Raw genomic sequence first — 21,193 nt, 5'->3', positions numbered from 1 at the left:
GAGAAGGATGAAATGTTAAGACCAGTTAATCCTTGGGTGTCATGGGTTGGATTCTCTGAAAGATTCAGAGCTAATGCTCTGGATGATGAGTTTCGACAAAAGTGTTAGCAGTGTATATTCCAAGAAAAGAAATGTATCTTTGATGAATGAGTCTCATAAGAAGTTACAGTAGCACATTTAATGTTGGGCTCTAGAAGCACCAGGCAACTCTGACCTGATAATGTCTCTTTATACCACTGTGGCAGCTTAGAGGGTCTTAAAATGGTATAAAGGGACATTAGCATAACTCAGGATCAGGCCCATCAATTGGCATTTTCCAAAGAGTCTATGGGACTTAGGCACCCCTCCCCATTCAAAGTCAATGGGACTTGGGTGCCTAACTCCCATAGCCCCCTTTGAAAATCCCGGATTAGTGGGTTCTGTCTGACTGACATTGCTCAATGGGGAGAGAGTTTAAATTGGCATCATAGGACTGAATACTGTTCAAATAAAGTGAGATGTGCAAGGCAATTTTGTTCAAACAGCACAGAACTCCACAGGAGAGAGAAAGAGAACGTCTTGTTGAAAAATAATTAGGGAATCATCCAAATGACAATTGTAGATTTAAACCAAAGCATGTTCCTTTGAGACCTTTGTAACTTATTGAGGAGAACTCCCATGGAGTTGGACCCATAACTTCCCTTGATGTCTTTGAAAATCTCCCCTGAGAGAGAGAGAGAGAGATTGCTGGTCAAACAATGGAAAAGAAATGTCAGCAGAAGAAATATTCCTTTTTTAAAATCAAAATGTCTGATTTCTCAAAATGATTAGATCAGTTCTGAGTTTTATAAAGATGCCTTTCCCTCCATTGATGGACTTTAGATAGTCTTGGAAGAAGGATGTTTCATACAAGAGTTATGGGGGAAATGACAGAGTCTACCTTGAAGGTCTCCAAGCCATGAGAATGTGTTGTAAGAATTTGTTGCTATGTTGTAGAATCGTGTAAGAAAGAGGTAGTAAAGCCATTACAGTATTCAGTCCCTTTACTTGCAGGTTTGTTCCTTAACATGCTATTCTCCAGGGTTTTCTGCCATCTACATTTAAAATGTCCTAACTATCTCCTTTGGGAGACTACTCCATAGCTAAGAATCTCACTGATAGGAAGATTTCTGAATATAAATATTCCCTTTGAAAGTTATACCTGCAGGCGACAGCCTCAGACATTCACTCCCCTCTCTGATGTCTACGCCCTTTACAGACCTGCAGTCGCGTCTCCTTGCTCAGAGGTCATTTTGCCATGTTATAATACATTATTCCAATCTTTCTTCATAAGCTCTTCCCCTCTCGTCCCTGTGGGCCTGATCCAATAGTGAGTCTTTCCAATGATTTAATTAGAGTTGGATGTTGGCCAGTCCTTTGGACAAATGCTTGCTATAAAGAGAGCTAATGCTAATTGTTTTCTGGGGATATGCCGACACTGCACCTGGCAGAGCGCCTCCCACATACTTGCATTGCGGGAGCTGGTGCGCTAAAAATAGCAGGGTGGACACTGGGGCTCCAGAAGAGTTTTGGGCTAGCCACCTGAATTCAAACCCATGGGGCTGGGTAGGCCTGGATTCGGCGGTTAGCCCAAGCGTCTACCAGAGCCGCAACGTCCACACGGCTACTTTTAGCCCACTAGGTCAAGCTAAACGAACGCGAGTCTCTCTACCCACAGCTCACTCCCAGCTGCAGTGTAGACATCTGTGAAACCCTAGATAATGCTTCTCGTGTGACTGACTGGATGTTTAATTTTCAGTAATTAATGCGGGGCCTACATCTATATGGCCTCAACTATGGTACTCAGGTGGGTGGAGGAAATGCTGAACCCAACTCCATGTTTACAAACGGTCCCAGTCTTCAGAACAGAACAAAGCTCCCTGCATCCAAACACTCCTGACCTTCAGACTGCTTGAAATCTGGATCTGAACTTCTGGCTAGAACCTGTCTCCAGCCAGAAGGAGTGTTACTATGATTTCTTGAGCTACTGATAGAATTTCAAACTTCGCAGTTCACAAGTCACGCTGGACTGGGAAATGAGACAGCTGCACCATGCTCCATTTGCTGATTCTCAAGACTTGGGCAAACACATATATTTTAAAGAAGCATACACACATTCTGGCTCCTTAGAAGTTTCACGTAGCATGGTGCCACCCACTTTCATCTTCTGGAGGCCAGTCCCCAAACCTCAAGAAATATGGAAACACTCGTATGGGCACCACTTTCTCAATGAAATCTCTATTTGCTGACTCATTCTCCCAACAAACCGCAGCTTCTCGTGAGCAATGGTTCTGAGAGTTAAGGCGTTTGCACAAGTGCCAAACAGTGAGCTGTCGTTATATGTGATCCGGGTGGGAGATGCACAGACAGGGGGAATTTGTGGTACGTTCAGGACATCGTTCCAGATCTAGGGCCGTTTTTGCATGCCTTCTGCAAAGAGCTTCACTGACGTGCCATGGAGGAAAGATTTACAAACGACCTATTCCCCTCCCTCCCCTTCAAAGTTTGTTTGCAAAGTGAGGAGAGAAGCTCTCTCTGCATTGTGCTGTCACCTCCTGCTGCAGCTTTCCAAATTTACTGGCTTTGGCCCTGATTCTGCAAACACACATGTGCGTATCTTTCAAGCTTGAAGCCAGTGCAAGTATTCATCAATTGCCTGAAGTTATGCATGTATGTAAGCATTTGCAAGATTGGAGGCCTTGTTTTAGCATTCTTTAAAGAGATCAGACTCTGAGAAATGATCCTGGTCACTGTGTCTACAGTGGGTGTGTAGCATGGTGCTGGTGCAAAAGCACCTAATTAGCCCCTGCCCCGTCAGCTCCAATCAGGGGAAACAGATTGGGGCTGATGGAAAAGGCCTGATGCCGGCCTGAGGATTGGCAATACCCGCTGGCCTCACCAGCGAAGAGTTATAAAGGCTGGGAGGGAGGCAGAAGGCAGGGGGGCAGCCAGGGAGAAATCAGTCAGGAAGGGAACTGGAGGCCTCCTAGCTGAAGGCTGACTCTGCCTGTAAAGGAGGAGACTAATCCTGTAAAGCTTTTCTATAGATAAACACTGGTGGGATAATCATAAGTAAATAAAGACAGGGGTGTTGCACAACCTCTCTGAGCCTTATTGGGGGCAGCAAGCAGGCCCCAGGAAGAGGGGCGGGTCATGAACCCTGTTGCAGGGTGCTATTTAAACACAGACAATAAATAAACCCCTCTCTTCTCCAAGAGAAACTTTCCAAACAATTTAAGAGACGTTTACAACCACATTTCCAAAGCAGGTCACTGAGTTTGAACGCCATGCTTGACACACCCCATGCAAACTAAATTTTCAGGGGTGCTGGAATTGATCGGAATTGGGACTCAGGTTCCTCAGCATTTCTGGAAAACAGGCTTCGGGTTTCACAGGTTGGATACTCAGACTCAGGGGTGCTGAAGATTAGCTGGTATTTTTGAAAAGGTGGCTGTCCCCAGGTTACTGCCAGAACCAGCAAAAGCTTTCAAACTGAAGGAAACATTTTCTGTGCACCTGGTGTAGGTGAAATGATCACCATTACGCAGCCTATTGCCTGGAAATACTTCCCCTAATTGTTTTGTGGGCGTTATCAGTGAAAAGGTCCCTACAATGAGTTCTATCTGACTGTGTCCCAGTTAAGTGATGAAAACTCCATACTTAGGATCAAATTTGGGTCACTTAGAACAGGCAGAGATACAAAAATATACTGTACTATACACTTGTGCAGTGCCATATGACCCATACTCCATCTATGAGTCTCTGAAATCTATACTGCTATACACACATTTATAGAATGAACAAGCAGATTTAAATAATTTAGGTTTTCCTCTTGATATCTAGACATACCGAATCTGCTGATTTTTACCTTACTCTGAATGTCTTGGCTGAGTAGCCTCCCAATACAGAACATGTGGAAAACCAGAAATTCAAAGGAAGATTTTTTTTAAAAATTAGAATGTTGTATCCTATAAATCCTGTGTTTTAAATGTTCTCACGCTTCTTGCATGAAGCGTCATTCAGCTAAAGCAACAGCTCATTGCTTTTATCCTAATTGTTGCAAGTGAGAACAAGTGTCCATCCCCGCTTGGAAATGAATGAAATAACTGTGAGCCAAGTTCTGCTCTCACACTTCATATGTGAGCTGCTCCACTGAAGTCAATAGGGGCAATCTTCCTTTGGTGTAAATGGTCACAGTGCTGTTGGAGCTAAGACAATTTACACCAACTGAGTATCTGCCCCAATGGCACGTTGCAAATGTCAAACAGCTGCATTTTGCTGTCTGTGTTGATCATAACCGTATCTTGCGTCAAAAGGCAAAGCAGAAAAATTGTTCATAATTTATTCTCTCTCTCTCTCTCTCTCACACATACACAAACACACACTTACTTTCACCATGGCAGCAAAGAGAACTTGAACTGAAATATCAAATCCAGCTGAAAAAAAGCCCCCTCTCAAGGCATAAAGATGCCCTTGTCAACTGCAGAGAAATAAGCCTTCATCTCAGCTCTGAAAACTGACATTTAATCATGTAGACAATGCGGGTGTCTCCAGACAATCTTGTCGTTGTTGCGACAGATGAAATGGTACAGGAGGTATTTTCCCCCTTAGCCTGTGCATCAGTGTTCATGGATCACAACTGAATAGTTTTGGTATGTGGATATTATATAACTTGGCCTTTCACTAGCCCCACATAGAAACACGATGCAATTTTGTTTGGCGGATTTGAAGGGGGCAGGGAAAGAGTCCTGCCACAAAAGTCTTCAAGTCAAATCCTGCAGTCCTTTCTCAGCCAAGACTCCCAGGGAAGTTTTGCCTGAATACTGACTGCAGGAATTGGTCCTTTGTATGAAATTTATGACAGTGTAGAAAGCCAGCACAAGGCATAAGTAGGGCATAGGCTTTATGCTGTTCTCTCTGAACAGGGATGAAGTTTACCCTTGTAAAGAAAGCCAGACAGAAACACATAACTGCATGAAGAATGAAGTTTTAAATGGCATCAGTACGGGTGTCAATGAGTGATGCTTGGAGATCTAGGGCTAGATCCCAAAAGATTCTGAATATCTTTTGCTAGGTGCTGAGGGTCTCAACTCCCACAGGTTTCAATGGTAACCTCAGGTGCTCAGAATCATGCTGGAGGCGCTCAACACCTTGTAGGATTGTGCCCTATAATTGTGACCTTACCTTAATAAAACAGCTTATTTCAAAGCAACAGTATGTAACAGAACCCCCCTTTTACTAGCTTAATCCCACACAGGTCAGCCAAAAGCCTTGACCAAATTTATGAATCTCACATGCTATGTACATGGGTCCCAATCGTACACATCCTATTCAGTCAGAATCCCACGTTCTCATGAGATTCCCAATATTTTCTGTTTTCATGAGCACAAAGTAAATTCCTCCCAAATCTCCTTTATCCTTACTACCATGAGGCCTCCCTTCCCAATGGTCACACTTTAGCAGAAGTAAAATCCTCATCAAGACAACAGTCTTATTAACTGTAAGAAGTTGCTTTCCTTTGCTCCGGCTGCTGCAAGGGGCTGATGAGAACCAGTGACTCAGGCATTGCTAGCAAAGAAGGACATGGGGTCAGTGCAGTCTGCACTTCTGCAGAGCTCCCCAAACTTTTGGGGAGGAGCATATCGATTCATAGACAAAGGGTCTGATTGCCACTGCCTTGCAACTTGTGCCATCATTTGCATCTGTGCAAAGTGGGTGTAAACAGCTACCACTGGTGTGAGTGGACACGTCTGATCCACTGGTGCAATTTGCACTCACCGTGCAAGGAGCAAAGCAGTGGCGAACCAGACCCTGACACCTCTGCTAATCACAAAACCACTTCACCATCTCCCGTACATGCTCTATCTCAGACAGAGCATGAGCTGCTTGTTTCAAACCCATGTTAAGGTGCACACCACATGGGGAATGGCAGTGCAGGAGGGCCATGCGTAAGAGCTCACCACTAAGGCAGAGAGGTGGCTCCTTAGCATGCCACTCACCCAAGCCTCAAGTACCAGCACAGCTTATCTGTGGTTTAGAACCCTTTTGCTACAGAATCCTTTTATGCGCATATGTTGAAACTTACACAGTGTGTGCTGGAGATGATGACCGAGCTTGAGATGAAACTGAGGCCGTCATTCATGCTGACCTGAAGAGCTGCCTCCCTGCAAAAAAACAACAACAGGACAGCCATCTGCCACGCTGCATCAGACACGTGCCCCCGCTTGAATCGGGGATCCTGATATCAGGCTCTGGCCAGTACCTGAGGTTTCAAACATAGGCTAATTCCCATCTTCACTGCCCCATGCCGCCATATTGTAATGCACTCAGCCACCTGTGCAATGTATTATATGGAGAAAAAAGTGACACCGCTGAGAAAAGAAGGGAGCAAAATGCCACCTCTTCATTCCCTTAGTCCTAGGCCCAACCTAGCCTTAGCACAATTTAGAGCAGCTTCAGAGCTGCTCTATGTTTTCCTTAATTGGCTGTATTATCTGGTATCTCTACTATCTGCTTCCAGGTTTGCTAGGATCCTACCTGCTACTGACAAGTCTTGTTCTCCTTAATCTCACTCGTCATCAAGTGTCTGTATCTTTGGGTTAACAACTGTCTGTTCTGTTTATTAGGGTCAGAACATACATACAAACTCCCTCTCCGGCATAACAATAGGGTATTCTCCACTCCCATATAAAGAACTGTTTTCCCTCTACTAACTGACATTGGATTAAAAATTACACCATCTTCCTCGAGCTCTGTACTTTCTATTCCAATTGGGAATAGAAAAACACTGACCCTCTCATGTGAATAGAGCTCAGTTCATCGACAAGAGGAAGTCACGAATATGTCAAGCACTGCAGAGTACAGATCGCAAAGCCCAAAACAAGGCACATGAGAGCTGGGGACAAAACATTCTCTAGTGAAGGGTTCCTGCTGTGGAATGAATTTCCAGAGGAGATTAGACTAATCTAGAATCTGCCTGTCTTTAGGGAAAGTTGCAAAAACCTCTCTCTTTCTACCATACCACATTTCCACCGTAACCAGAATGACATTTACATCATCAACCCCCCTCTGCTTGCTTCCCACGCAAAGTGAAAAACAGAAATGCCTTCCTCAAGCAGAATTCCTATAACCCAGAAGGAAGAGGAAGGCGTGACTCCATGAACTCTACTAGGGACCTTGCTATTGCCAATCCAATGCATGTGAAAGCAGATCAGATACCTTGGTGGTGGACAGCAGTACAAAATCTTTGGATACAGTGGAAAGCTAGGAATGCACCTGCCTGCCTTATCATTATGGTGACATTACTATGGGAGCGGCGGTGGGAAGAGGCAATGGGACACAAAAAGCAACACAAATTTTTTTAAACCTATTAACAGGCCAGATTCACAGAGTCTGCCGAAGATGACTGATTTCTCGCAGCTCCAGCTGCGATGCTTCCCGGTAGTATAACCTTTAGTATAACATCGTGCAGAAGAACTGAGTGGATGCAGTGGCTGAGCGGCTGCAGTAATAAAGTTGTCTCTTAAAACTGAGGAATGATGATGCCCTGCAGAATTTCTACCACTGCGCAGTATGGGCAGTAAGAGCCAAACTCATTCAGCGTTGTCTCCCATGCTTTGAGCCTAATCCTGCCATCCATCTTCACATACGTGTGAGAAGAGTCAACGGTAACTGAGTCAAATCAGTCAAATCAGTTGACTTGAATGGCTCTGGAACAGGCCCTAAGTGAGAAAGGGCAGCAGGATGGGCCCCTTCTGTTTTATGACCAGTTCTTCCCTTTTTTAACCCTCTCCCAACTGCCGAAGATCACAAAATCCCTTTGTTGGATCATATCTTGAGTCACAGGAACAGTGGAGGCTCAATACCTCACTATCTAGCTTTACACTATTGAGATAATTTCAGAGAGAGCTTCTAAGGCTACTGTTTTACAATTAAAACAAGATCTAGTCAGTCCTGCCATGTCCATGTATGACCAACAGACTTTGGTTCAGCTTTCCTGCATGGAATTTGTGGGCTAGGAAGTAACTGTGGCCCAGTTTAATAGTGAATACATGGATGTATGATAGTTAAAATCAGGTAAATCAATTATTCTTCCTCAGGCAATAAATGGGATCAGTCAATTTCAAATGCTGGTGGATATCTCTAAGAACTTACATGCCAACTTCTCGTAATACAGGTGCTGGGCAGAGCAAATAGGTATCTTCTACTACGAAAGGTTTCTCATCTGGAGAAAGAAAGAGAGAAAGTGGACTGATGTGTGAGGAGTTTGGTAATGCACCATTTAAAAGTTAGCTCACCTTACCTGATCACTCTTGTTACAGTGTGTATGGTAACACCCATTGTTTCATGTTCTCTATGTATATAAATCTCCCCACTGTATTTTCCACTGCATGCATCTGATGAAGTGAGCTGTAGCTCACGAAAGCTTATGCTCAAATAAATTTGTTAGTCTCTAAGGTGCCACAAGTTCTCCTTTTCTTTTTGTGAATACAGACTAACACGGCTGCTACTCTGAAACCATTTAAAAGTTAGGATTACCTTAAAGTTTACAACCTCTTAATTCTCTCTCATGGCATATAAATAGGCTTTAAAGGATTAGATTTTTATCTGTAAATATCAGTAAATGTCTGTTTCACTGTACACATACAAACTGATGAGAAAATATTTCCACTGATAATAGCTGAAATGTAGAGTTAAACAAAGTAAGAAATATGGTGCTTGAGAACTTCTTAGAGTTTAATTTAAAGATATTTATTTTGACATACGATGTTGAGAATTTGTGTTTTAATGGTTATCAAGCCTTAATTTTTGAATATCAGCATCAAATTGTCATTACATAATTATTGCTTGATCCTCCCCCAGGTGACAGCCCCATTCATTTTCCACAACTATGAAAATTTAAGTCGATAAAAATAGAAAAAAAATTGCTTAAAGTCCATAGTTTTGTACAACTGTAAAAATTTAAATAGATACAAATAAGAGGAAGATTAAAAATAGATGTCTCTCAAAATTATTTTTAAAAAATCAAATTCTGCCAAACCTATATATAAACACTTGGGAGTAGGGGTGGAAATCTAGCAGTCAGACTGTACTGAAGATGCCTGGATTCTATGACTGGCTCCCTGCTGACTTGGTGTGATGACCTTAAGCAAATCCATTTTTCCTTTCTGCGCTTCAGTTTACCCACCTGTGTAATAGGGATAATAATACTTACCTGCCTCTGGGGTGTTGTGAGGCTCAGTTAATTAAGAGGAGCCCCATGCATGCATGCCTAGGTGCGCTTTATATAGTGCTCTCTCTGCTATTGCATGATGCAGTTACTAGAACCGGGTGAAATTTTCAACAAAGAAATTTTCAGCAAAAAAATGCAGATTTGCTGAAACAAACATTTCACCAATTTGTGTCGGTTTTGCTGAACTGTTCATTTTGAAAAACAAGCCAAATAAATTCAGAAAAAGTAGACAATTTCAAAACAAAATATTTCAATTTTTCTGTTTTGAAATGACTTTTTCTTTCGAAATTCCCTTCAATTGCATTAAAAAAGAATGCAAATGTGTTAAAAATGCTCAAACTTGAAATGAAACGTTTCATTTTGGATCAAACAAAACATTTTGTTCAAAACAATTTTTCTTTACTTTAGGATTTACTGAAAAATTCATTATTCTCTAGCTGTAGATGTTGCAGCCCATCAAGGATTGTAGGTTTCTGAACTGCCCCATAATTAAGAGATGTGCAAACCTCAAAATGTTCAGAGGTGATTATGCCAACCACTTTGGCTTAGAAAATCTCACCAAAAGAAGGCTCAAAACCTTGAGATTCCAGGTGCTTCCTTGGTTTTAGCTGGACCAGAAATACTGCAGGAGTAGCTTTTCTTGGATTACTGGTTCTGCTTCCAATCCCTGACGAAATCAGGATGGGTAGAGGTTGTAAGGGAATTTAGATTGGGATTTTCAAAGGAGCCTTATGGGAATTAGGCATCCAACTCCCATGGACACTCCTAACTCCCTTAGGACCTTTGGAAATGGCAGTCTAAATTTTTCAACTTTTCAACCCTCAGAAAGGATTAAGGCTCGAATGAGATTCAGGTAATCTATTTCACCTGAACTGATTTCCTGGCTCAAGAGAAAAAACAGTCAGTGTGTGGAGGCATCTGTCTAGGCATTCATAACATGCTCATCACTGTAATATCTCTAGTATTACTGTTAAAGCCTAGGACTGGAAGTAGGAAGATCTGGCTTCTGTTCCTGATTCTACCAATAAGTAACTGTGGCCCTTATCTTAGCAAAGCAGCCATGCAGATGAATAACTTTAAACACATGAATAGTTCCATTGAGGTCAATGGAACTCACATACATGAAGTTACCCACCTGCTTGAACATTTTGCTGGTTTGGGACCTGTCTGACCGTGGGCAAATTATATAAATGATCTGTGCCTCAGTTTCCCTAGCCTTATAATGATAATAATCTTTATCGGGGGCTTCATTCAGGTTAGTAAAGTGCTTTGAGATCCTCAAATAGAAAGCAAAACAAAAGTGCTGTGTACTAAAGGTATCCTTTTACATAGCTTATAAAGGGATCATTAATGCTATATTGAGTCCCAACATCACAATAGGTTGCTTATAACTAGAAGTGGCTGGAAAAGGAAATTTCCATTTCATGGGAAATTTCACTCAACCTGACACCATCTATAGCCTGAACCCTACATGACTGAATGCTACTCTCATTGCTAGAACACAAAAATTGTCTTCACAGCCCAGGACTGGACAATATGGGCTAGATTCTCTCCCCTTGTTCTGGCCACTTTGCCCTGCCTGATGGAATCTGGCCCTAAATGGCTAGCTGAGAATCCCCCAATGCAGGGGAGCTCTCAATTCATATAAATTGACAAAGACAGTTCCTATGCCAACTCCCCTATCCTGCCATAGAGGGGACATGATGGGCAAGGGAAGGGGTGGATCTCAGCAAGAGAGAGAATCTGGACATCTCTCTCTCTGTATAGCTGGTTGTTGCTTAATCATGGCAATTTGTCAGTCCAAATTTACAACAAACTTGTTGTACGTCAAAGAGCTCGTGTAAATGAGCTAGGATGCCCATGAACTGAATGATTTAGGCGTTGTTTCCATTCCATTAAGTGCAGTTTGTACTGGAGATGGATGTTCTGCCATCTTGTTGTTATCTAATGAAGGGAAAGCAAAACAGTGAGATTCTGTAATCTGAGAAAAAAGAAAAGGAGGACTTGTGGCACCTTAGAGACTAACAAATTTATTTGAGCATAAGCTTTCATGAGCTACAGCTCACTTCATCGGATGCATTCCAATCTGAGGGCCTCTCTTGATCAGATTTTAAGAAGCATCCAACAACTCCTATTAATAATACCTAGCACTTTTCATCAGTAGATCTCAAAGTGTACTACAAAGGAGGTCAGTATCATTATCCCCATCTTACAGATGGGAAAACTGAGGCACAGAGCGGGCCAGAGACTTATCCAAGGTCACCCAGCAGGGCTGGGAACTGAATCCAGGGCTCCTGAGTCCCAGTCTAGTGCTTTATCCTCTAGGCCTCACCACCTCTCACTAAAAGCAACAGCACCTGGTAGGTGTGGAACACCCCTAAAAAAAAAATAGGTAGGATCCTAAGTAGGAGTTGAGCTCTTTTGAAAATCTGGCCCTCTGTTTTTAGGGAATCTTGGGCAAGTTGGAATTCTGTATTAACTATCAATATTTGTTAGCTGTATGACCAGAGCTCCTAGGAGCCCTAGTCATGGACTAGGACCCCTGCTCTTTTCGTCCATCATGCTAGGTGATGTACAAAACACAGAACCAAAAGATGATCCCTGCCCCAAAGAACTGAAGTGCCAGCATCCGAAAGAGGCAAACTTTGAAGCTGAACAGAGTGCTGCGAACTTCCAGGAAAGATTTTCTTCAGCAGCTTCTGACCTCGTTTAAACTTTCCTGGGTCACTCTGCAGCTGTTTCCCCCGGTGCAGGCCAACCACAGCAACAGCAGAGGCCTCTGTGAAACCATGGCCCTCTCCTCAGCGGTAAGCTCAGCAGGGCTCACTGGGAAATGAGACAGTACAGCATATTTTGCTGCAACCCCATGAAGTTCTGAGGAGGTGAGGCAGATACTGATCACAGGGTTTTTATGGCCCTGCTGCTAGCAACATAAAACCTTCCAGGGGCTGGAAGCAAATAGCAGCAGAAGAGAATTCTCTCCCTGACATTTCGATGGCAACTTTTCTTATTGAAGATAAATGCATATTATTTTGCAGTATTGTTCCATGGGTACCCACCCAGTCCATATGACACCCTCATGTGTTTTCCTGCTATGGCAGCATCTTGAAAGAGGATTTTGCAAAGCCGGCTGGGAAATGTTTCTTTTTATTCCCATGGAAAATTTCAACAATAATGGGGAAAAAGGTTAGTTTTCATGAAATTTTTTAAAGAAGTTTTCATTAAAAAAGTGGGGGGGGGGGGGGGCAGGGGTTGGGAGGCTTTCTGCAACAACAACAAGTTTTAGAGGTTTTCAGGTTTTTTTGACAAAAACCTCAGAAATATTGCCAAAACTGGACATTTCCAACAATTTTCCATTTTTGTCAAAAATAAGTTGTGAAAGAAAAATTTCGATGAGCTCCATTATTTTCAGTGGTGGGTCAGATCTTGGCATCTGGATTTTTGTGCACACGGCTCAGCAAATGAGAGTTGGTTTTAAGCCACCGTTACTCTCCCCTGATCCCGTGCCCACCGGGTGCTAATTGGTGCCACTCTTGCTCTGCCCATAGCCCCAAGAGCATGCCAGGGTATAAGGAAATACACTGACAACCTTCTTGTTTTGGTGGAATGTGGGGGTGGAGTGGAAGGAGGTTGGCATAGAGACTGGCTTTGCAGCATCAGAGGATTCCTCAACACCGGCTACAGACCCTTTAAGCCATGTGTAAGCCAAGTGGAGATCAGAGTTGGACGGCAGGTGGTATACAATCCATAGGTCTGATTCTCCACTGCTGTTCATCTCATGCAGCCATTCTCATCATTGCAGTGAGTGAGCAATGCTACCAGATCACAATAGTGACCTTTCACATCCACCTCACGCAGGCGTAACCGGGATCCACAAGGTGCAAGACACAGGAGAATCAGGCCCTGGGACTATAAACACCCTGAGGAGCCTGATTCTGTTCTCACTTATACCAGTGTAAATCAGGAGTAACTCTAGTGAAGTTAATGAATCACATCAATGCATGTGACAGCGGAACGAGGTCTCATGAGAGCCAGATGGGCCACTTTCTTCTTCTAAAACACCAGGGTAAAAGGCAAAGAACATGCGCTCTCCAGCATTTAAAGCTGCTTTCGTTTTGCAAGGCCTTTTGCTGAGAATATTTCACAAGCATTTTGTTTCTCTCCTCTCCACTCCCATTTCTTCTCCCGAAATTAAATCTACTCTCCTCTAGAAAGTTTATCCATCTTCTAGTCTCCAGGGCCTACTCTAGCTCATAACTGGCAGGTTTAGCTATGGGGAGGGATTGTTTTGTTTGGAGAATGTTTTTGTTTCACCACAGAAATGAGTAACTTTAACCCTCCCCCCCCCAAACAAAAGAAGATCCATTTGGTTTGCATAACTCCAGCCATCTGACTCCTTCCTGGAAAACTGCATTGGGAAACAAAACAAAAACCCCTTTCATCTGCTAGTCAGTTTGTCTGTGCCGGATGCATTTGAAACGATGCTGCTCCTCTTTGCAGGCTGCAGAAAAATGGGCTGTATTCCTCTGCAGGGAGAGACGGGCCCAAACTTTGGGCTTTGTGGCTCGGACCTGTCTCAGTTCACAATATACATGGAAAAATCGTTGATGGTAGAGTAATCAGGTAGTCAGGGCATTAGATGGGAGACAAAAGACTTGAATTCTGTGCCTGGCTCTGCCACAGACCAGCTGTGGGTCCTTGGGAAAGTCACTTCACCTCTCTGAGCCTCCATTTCATTGATTTAGAATAGATCGTAAGCTCTTTAACGTCAGGAACTCTCTCTTAATACAGTACAGTCTAAAGGCCCCACTGTGCTAGATGCTATATCCCCATAAAATAATAGAGATTTCCTGAGCTTACGAGCTTACAAATCTAAACAGTAATCAGTGCAATGGTTCACAATGTCCTTGTTGGCAGTCTCGGTAGAGAAGACAAGGTGCAATGGGTATATGGACACTAACCAACCGTTTAACTGAGGGGTACATTCAGTGATGAGCTGCCAGAAGCTGAAGAACCGGTTCCTTCACTCGCTCCGGGTCTTCTGTGGCATTTCAGCGGCAGGTCTTTCACTCGCTCCGGGTCTTCGGCGGCACTGAAGGACCTGCCTCCGAAGTGCCGCCGAAGACCCGGAGCACCACCCGGTGAGTAAAAATTAAAAACGGATTCTCAGGGGAGCCTCCCCAGCCGACAGCTCACATGGGCCGGACAGGACAGTCCTGCGGGCCGCATGTGGCCCGCGGGCCGGAGTTTGCCCACCCCTTTAACAACCGGTTCTAAACCAGCTTCAAAATTTAACAACCGATTCGAGTGAACCGGCTCCAGCTCACCACTGGGTACATTTCCAGGGCAGTGTGTGTATGGGAAGCTTTCTTGCTGTAACCCATGCAAATCTATTCTCTGCATAGAGGCCCTCATGCAATAAGGAACCTTCCACCAGCACTTAAACTCATGCAATCTACTCTCTAACCTTTAATTCACACTCCTCTGGCTCAAAGAATATTTACAGCCTATAAAACCAACTGAGCCTCACTTGAGACCGTTCCTTTCTGCTCCCGACCTTGGTGAGCTTCTGCCAATTGCCTTCCACTGAGCCAGCCCTCTTTTCAATCTGTAACCTTAGGGTGAAAAAAATCCCAGACACATGCTGGATTTCACAGGAAGCTCAGAATGGGTTTTTTGATGGAACATAAAGGAGCAAGATGACCCAAGCAGAAAAACCAAAAAAAAGTTAGAACTACTTTCATATAACCATGCAGTGCAGAAGCAGGCCAGCTTTGGGCTAGAAGCTAACTCTGTAGAGACAGAACGAATGGGGACTGCATGAAAGCTAAGACAAGGATTTTAAAAACTAACCAGTGATTGTTACTGTTTATTATTTGCATTGCAGTGGTGTCTAGGAGCCCTGGTCATGCATCAGGATCCCATTATGCTAGGCACTGTACAAACACGGAACAGAAAAAAAAACGCTGTCTCACAGAGCATATAACTCTCAAATGATTTGGGCTGTCTCTATTTCTGAGTGAGACCCAATGCAAAGGGGCCTGAAAGCTCAGCACTTTCTGAAGATCAGGTCTCTTTACTGTGTCTCAACTCCCTGCTAATCACTTCTTTTCATCTTGGTCTTAGTGCCTGAGTCTTCATTTATTTCACTTGCCTAAAGCGTATCTTCCCGAGAATCATCCAGCCTTGATGGGACCCATTGTTTCCTTGTTTGACAATTGGATTGTTTGGGGGCCAGGGATCATCTATTGTATAGTGCCTAGCACAATGGGGCTGGGGCTACCACAATTCAAATTCTAATAATAGTCTCTGCAGTGACTCCTGAAGCAACAGGCTCCCACGGGAACATCTGCTCTGTGCTGCATCCTAGATGCTTCTTCGGGAAGTGTTTAAGACTAGCCAATCTTGAGCCTTTTAACTCTTCCACTATTCCTTCGACACCAGGCAGAGATTAAAAAAAAAAGGCGGGGAGGGTCAAGAAAATACCTTGGAAATCTTCACACCATCTACCAAACAGTGATCTTTGTTTATCCTGGCTGATTTTTTTTCCCTCCCATTCTACTGCTTAGGATAGCCCTCCAAGAACAGACCCTTTTTTGACTTGAAACCCGTTTGTGGGGAGGTAGGAATGCAGAAAGAGAGACACTGGTGTGTTCTCGGAGCTAGAGAAATTGCCTACTAAAAGACCCTATAAGTAAGAAATGAATGTTTTGCTAATGCTGTAACGAAAGCCATGCTGAAATCATGCTATAATTTCCCTGCTTTGTATAGGAAGCCACGCTCTCTGAAACCCAAAGCCATTGCGAGGATATTTAGGGGATGTTTGGAAGGGGATGGATAAAGTGTAGAGCTGTGATGTCACATTCTGCATGATTTGTAGCTAGAGAGAAAGGATCAGGATGGATGTTTACTCCGACGGGTTCATCTGTCATGCTTGGGATTTTATTTTAAATGACAAACACATGCTTTAAAAAGGCTGCTGATGAAACTTGGCAGGCATTGTATTACCACTGGGTGAATCTGCTTTCACTAATAGCTGATGGCTCAGAAGGGTAGCACATACTCTATATAAGAAGCTTAGAAGAAAGCTTTAAGAACTCCAGAATGCCATATTTCCATAATGGTCCTGTACAGCTATCATGGCCCCTCCATATCTATTGTTGTTATTATTAACAAAGACACTGCACAAACACAGAGGTGCCCTACAGAGCTTACACAGACAAACAGAGAGAGAGGGACTGACTTGCCCAAAGTCACACAGCAGACCAGTGGCCAACCCCTGGCTTTCTAATTCCCTGGACGGTACTCTATCCACAACCTGTCCTGACGTGGTGCATTACTCCAAGCTAAATACCATAACTCCATGCACATGTAATCTGTCTTGGGAAAGGCAGCTGCATTTCCTATAGCATTGTTCAGACAACCTGGATCCCATTACACGGTATGGTGTTTGCTCATAGAGTTCAACAACGCCGTTATAGAGTTCAACAACGCCATGGCAGAGAGAGAGGCTTAGGCGGGGTAGAGAGACACGTGTTAAGTACAGGCTTAAAGCGAGATGGTGAGTCCACCAGGCAGACACAGATTAGAAAACAGAAGCTGCAGAGCAAATGGCTCTTGCATTAAGGGAGGCCAGGCCGCATGGAGCTGTGAAGAGTGAGTGAGTGTGACGCAGCCAGAGGAAGAGGGAAGGCAGGAAGACAGAAAGTCAGGAGGAATTGCACGAGGAACTGGTGGATATGCTGGTCTGTGCAGTTCGGACCATAAACCTTACTCCCTGCTGGTACCCAGCACATACATGCGTGGTCCTGTTCCTGTTGTTTCTCGCCTCTCTTGTGATGCCAATTGCACGCATGGAAACAGGATGTCATGTCTCTATCCTGAGATATTTTCTCCTTCCTTGTTACCGGTGCCACACCATGGCTAGCTCACTCTGCTGCATTAACGTAAAGAGCTGTTCGGTCCTGTGGACCAAGTGCTGGCCTAATCATCAGAAGACACAGGTTCTACCCCTGGCTCTGCTATTAACCAGCTGTGTGACCTTGGGCAAGTCACTTCACCTCTATTTTCCCTCACACTCTTTATCTGGCTAGTCAGCTTGTAAACTCTTTGGTGCAGGGACTGTCTCTTGCTATGTGCATGTACAATGCCCTGAACAATGAGTCCATTGAATTTGTTTGGGACATCCAGGCGATCCTGGTGAATAAGAACGAATGACAACACAGGTAATTCGGGTGGATTGTAATTAGAATCTCTTTGGATAAATCCATTTGAGCCCGTACAATCTGAAAGTGTTTCTAACAGTTCCTGCCAGCTGCAGAAAAATCCTGCTGGTGGACGTACAGCTGACCACAGTCCAGCTCAGCCGGTCGCTCACAACTTTAGCAGATGTTCCTCTTCTCTCCCTTTTTATTTTTCATCTTGTAACTATGAATATTACAAGTTGATTCTCTCACCTCTCCTCACCATCATCCCTCGCCAATAAGTAATGGGCTTAACCTGCAGCAAGGGAGATGGTCTTACTTGATCCTGCCTCAGAGCAGGGGGCTGGACTTGATGACCTCTCAATGGCCCTTCCAGCCCTGTATTTCCATGATTCTGTGTATAATCCCAATAAAATATATCCTGAAATCTATTAGCTCCATGGCTTTAATGACCTCAGTGAGTCTTGTCCATCTTGTTTTGAGTCTCATTTCGGCTGATCTAAGATTTTAGGAACTGCTGGCTTCATCTTATCTTTAAAATAAGCGTCTTGCCTGATATAATCAGATGCTGAGAGGTTTCAAACAAACAAAACAGCTGAGCTACCCAGCCCCCATATGGTTCCCATTAAACCCTAACTGAGGCCTGGTCTACAGTACGCGATTATGTCGAATTTAGCCGCGTTAGGTTGAATTAAAACTAAATCTGTTCACGCAACCAACGTGGTTTTGTCGACTTAAAGGGCTCTTAAAACCGGTTTCTGTACTCCACCTCAGCAAGGGGAGTAGCGCTAAAATTGACATCGCCGTTCCGGATTTGAGGTAGTGTGGACGCAATTCGACAGTATTGGCCTCCGGGAGCTATCCCAGAATGCTCCATTGTGACCACTCTGGACAACACTTTCAATTCAGATGCACTAGCCAGGTAGTCAGGAAAAGCCCCGGGAACTTTTGAATTTCATTTCCTGTTTGGCCAGCGTGGCAAGCTCATCAGCATGAATGGAACGGGAGGTACTGGATCTGATCGCTGTATGGGGAGAAGAATCCGTGCAGGCAGAACTCCGTTCCAAAAGACAAAATGCCAATATATATGCCAAAATCTCCAAGGGCATGGACGGAACCCCGGGCTGGGCTGAGTGGGGACGGTGGCCGGGGCCCCGGCTGGCAGGAACCCCAGACCAGCAGCGGGCTGAGCCGCTGAGCCCGCTGCTGGTCTGGGGTTCCAGCCACCGACCCCGCTCAGCCTGCCGCTGGCCTGGGTGAACGGAACAAAAATTGGCAAGCATGCAGCAGGCTGCCAACCCCTGCGTTAAATGAGCGTGATGAGAGGAGGCAGGATGCAATGCTGAGGCTAATGGGGGAGCAAACTGACATGCTCAGGCATCTGGTGGAGCTGCAGGAAAGGCAGCAGGAGCACAGACCGTCGCTGCAGCCCCTGTATAACCGCCTGCCCTCCTCCCCAAGTTCCATATCCTCCTCACCCAGACGCCCAAGAACGCAAGGGGGTGAGGGGAGGCTACGGGCTCCCAGACACTCCACCCCAGAGGATTGCCCAAGCAACAAAAGGCTGGCATTCAATAAGTTTTGAAGGGCAGTGGGGTCTTGTCCTTCCCTCCTCCCCTCATCCACCACCCCACCCGGTGCTTCCCTCCTCACCCACCCCTCCCGAGCTACCTTGCGAGTTTTCCCCCTATTTGTGTGACCAATTAATAAAGAATGCATGATTTTGAAACAATAATGACTTTATTGCCTCTGAAAGCGGTGATCGAAGGGGGGAGGGCGGTTGGCTTACAGGGAAGTAGAGTCAACCAAGGGGGCGGGTTTTCATCAAGGAGAAAAACAGAACTGCCGTACCGTAGCCTGACCAGTCATGAAACTGGTTTTCAAAGCTTCTCTGACGCGCAGCACGCCCAGCTGTGCTCTTCTAATTGCCCTGGTGTCTGGCTGTGCATAATCGGCTGCCAGGCGATTTGCCTCAACCTCCCACCCCACCATAAACGTCTCCCCTTACCCTCACAGATATGGTGGAGCACACAGCAAGCAGCAATAACAATTGGAATATTGGTTTCACTGACTTTTCCTTTCACTTTTTAACCATGGTCCTTGTAGGATTCTTACAGAGAGCAAGAGATGGGGAGAAGGGAGGTAAAGAAAGTCGAGGAAGGGGACAGAGGGGAAAAAGGAGTGAGAAAACACCTGCAGCTTCTTGTATAGCACTAGGGGCTCAGAGTGAAACTTCCCCAAGAGTGGAGGGCTCTCAACCTGCCCCTGCTGAATCCTTGGTCTGGGACTTGCTATAACAATGTCCAGCTCTTTGAGACCTAGTCAGGAAAGACAACTCTTTCCGCAGCCCCTGAGATTGGAAATTGGGATTCCTGCCCCCTACCGCAGGCTTTAGATCCTGCTCTGCTCTCCTTTGATCAGTGCTACGCCATCTCCAGCGGCTTCTCGCATTGAACAGCTGCTGGGTCCGAGCTTTGAGAGAAGCCTGTGTCCATGTCCCCATCACTACAGTGATCGCGCTATCGTCGTCTCCTTGCCTGCTTTTGCAGGTTCTGCACGTACTGCAGGAAATGCGTGAGGTGTTTACAATGCTCACAACTGCAGCAGTGATCTGAGCAGGCTCCATGCTTGCCATGCTATGGCATCTGTGAGGGCAATCCAGGAAAAAGGGCGCAAAATGATTGTCTGCCATTGCTTTCACGGAGGGAGCGAGGGGTGACTGATGACACGTACCCAGAACCACCCGCGACAATGTTTTTGCCCCATCAGGCATTGGGAGCTCAACCCAGAATTCCAATGGGCAACAGAGACTCCGGGAACTGTGGGATAGCTACCCACAGTGCACCGCTCGAAAGTCGACGCTAGCCACGGTACTGTGGACGCGCTCCGCTGACTTAATGCGCTTAGTGGGGACACACACAATCGACTGTATAAAATCGCTTCCTAAAAATCGACTTCTATAAAATCGACCTAATTTCGTAGTGTAGACATACCCTGAGTTAACTCAAATTTTAAACCTGTTACAGCCAAGTGTCACAAAAACACATCAAGAGAGCAGGCTGGGTCTGCAGTGCTGCATTAAAAATAACAACAGGCCAAATCCTCTCTGGGTAAAAGTCAGCACAGCTAAAAGCTACAGTAGCTGTGCCAATATTGAGTTCCCAATACAAGGAGGTGGCTGGCTCAGAGGTTTAGGTTTTCTCCTTGGCTAGGCAGTGGGGTGAGCGACCTTTCACCTCTAGGTTACCAAATCAAATCCAGACCAGGGCTGTGAGAATCTAGTTGACGGATCTCGGCCCAGTTCCTAGTATCTGCCTCAAAATAATCAGCTGCAAATAGCACAAGGTGCCAAGGACTACCTGAGAGAGACTGAGCTACGCCCTTTGCCCGCAGGGGACTTCTCTTCAGATCAGGGTTGATGCATATTGGCTGGGAGGGAACAATTTCTATGGTCACTATACCAGGTCTCTGGGTAATAGAGGACTTTGGCTTCGCATTACAGGGGCACTGGAAGGAGATGTTAGATCTGTAGGCCCCTAGTTGTTGTGATAATAGAGGTTATTCCCTTCTGGCAGTTGCTTAGATATTATGGTGATGGATGCTCTTATAAATACCCATTTAGATAGATACAGCAAACACACAAAAGTGGTGGAAGAAATCCTCTTCAAGCCGTCTAACTACTAGGTCACAGTGTTTGGGAGTGAGGTTACATTCACTTCAACTGGTTGCTCCTCTTGGC

The 21,193-nt window shown here is 44.9% G+C and overlaps 1 protein-coding gene across 6 annotated transcripts in view; it reads right to left on the bottom strand.

Moving 5' to 3' along the window:
* ANTXR1 (ANTXR cell adhesion molecule 1) overlaps positions 1-21,193 on the bottom strand; it is a 223,681-nt gene that overhangs the window by 147,946 nt on the left and 54,542 nt on the right. For 5 of the 6 annotated variants that reach the window (XR_006287538.1, XM_007065475.4, XM_043536338.1 and 2 more), the window contains exons 11-12: positions 8,173-8,242; positions 6,104-6,182 (exon numbers count right to left, since the gene is read on the bottom strand). Coding sequence is in view for 5 of the 6 variants with exons in the window: in XM_007065475.4 (XP_007065537.2) it covers positions 6,104-6,182; positions 8,173-8,242 (149 nt within the window). In the remaining variant the exon portion in view is untranslated. Of the gene's footprint in view, positions 1-4,596; positions 5,587-6,103; positions 6,183-8,172; positions 8,243-21,193 lie in introns of those variants that run through there. The other variant, XM_043536340.1, reaches the window with a different exon arrangement.

This window comes from Chelonia mydas, chromosome 26, assembly GCF_015237465.2.
Source record: "Chelonia mydas isolate rCheMyd1 chromosome 26, rCheMyd1.pri.v2, whole genome shotgun sequence".
Lineage (NCBI taxonomy): Eukaryota > Metazoa > Chordata > Testudines > Cheloniidae > Chelonia > Chelonia mydas.
The sequence above is the reverse complement of the archived record's forward strand: the minus strand, read 5'-3'. Positions and strand labels throughout refer to the sequence as shown.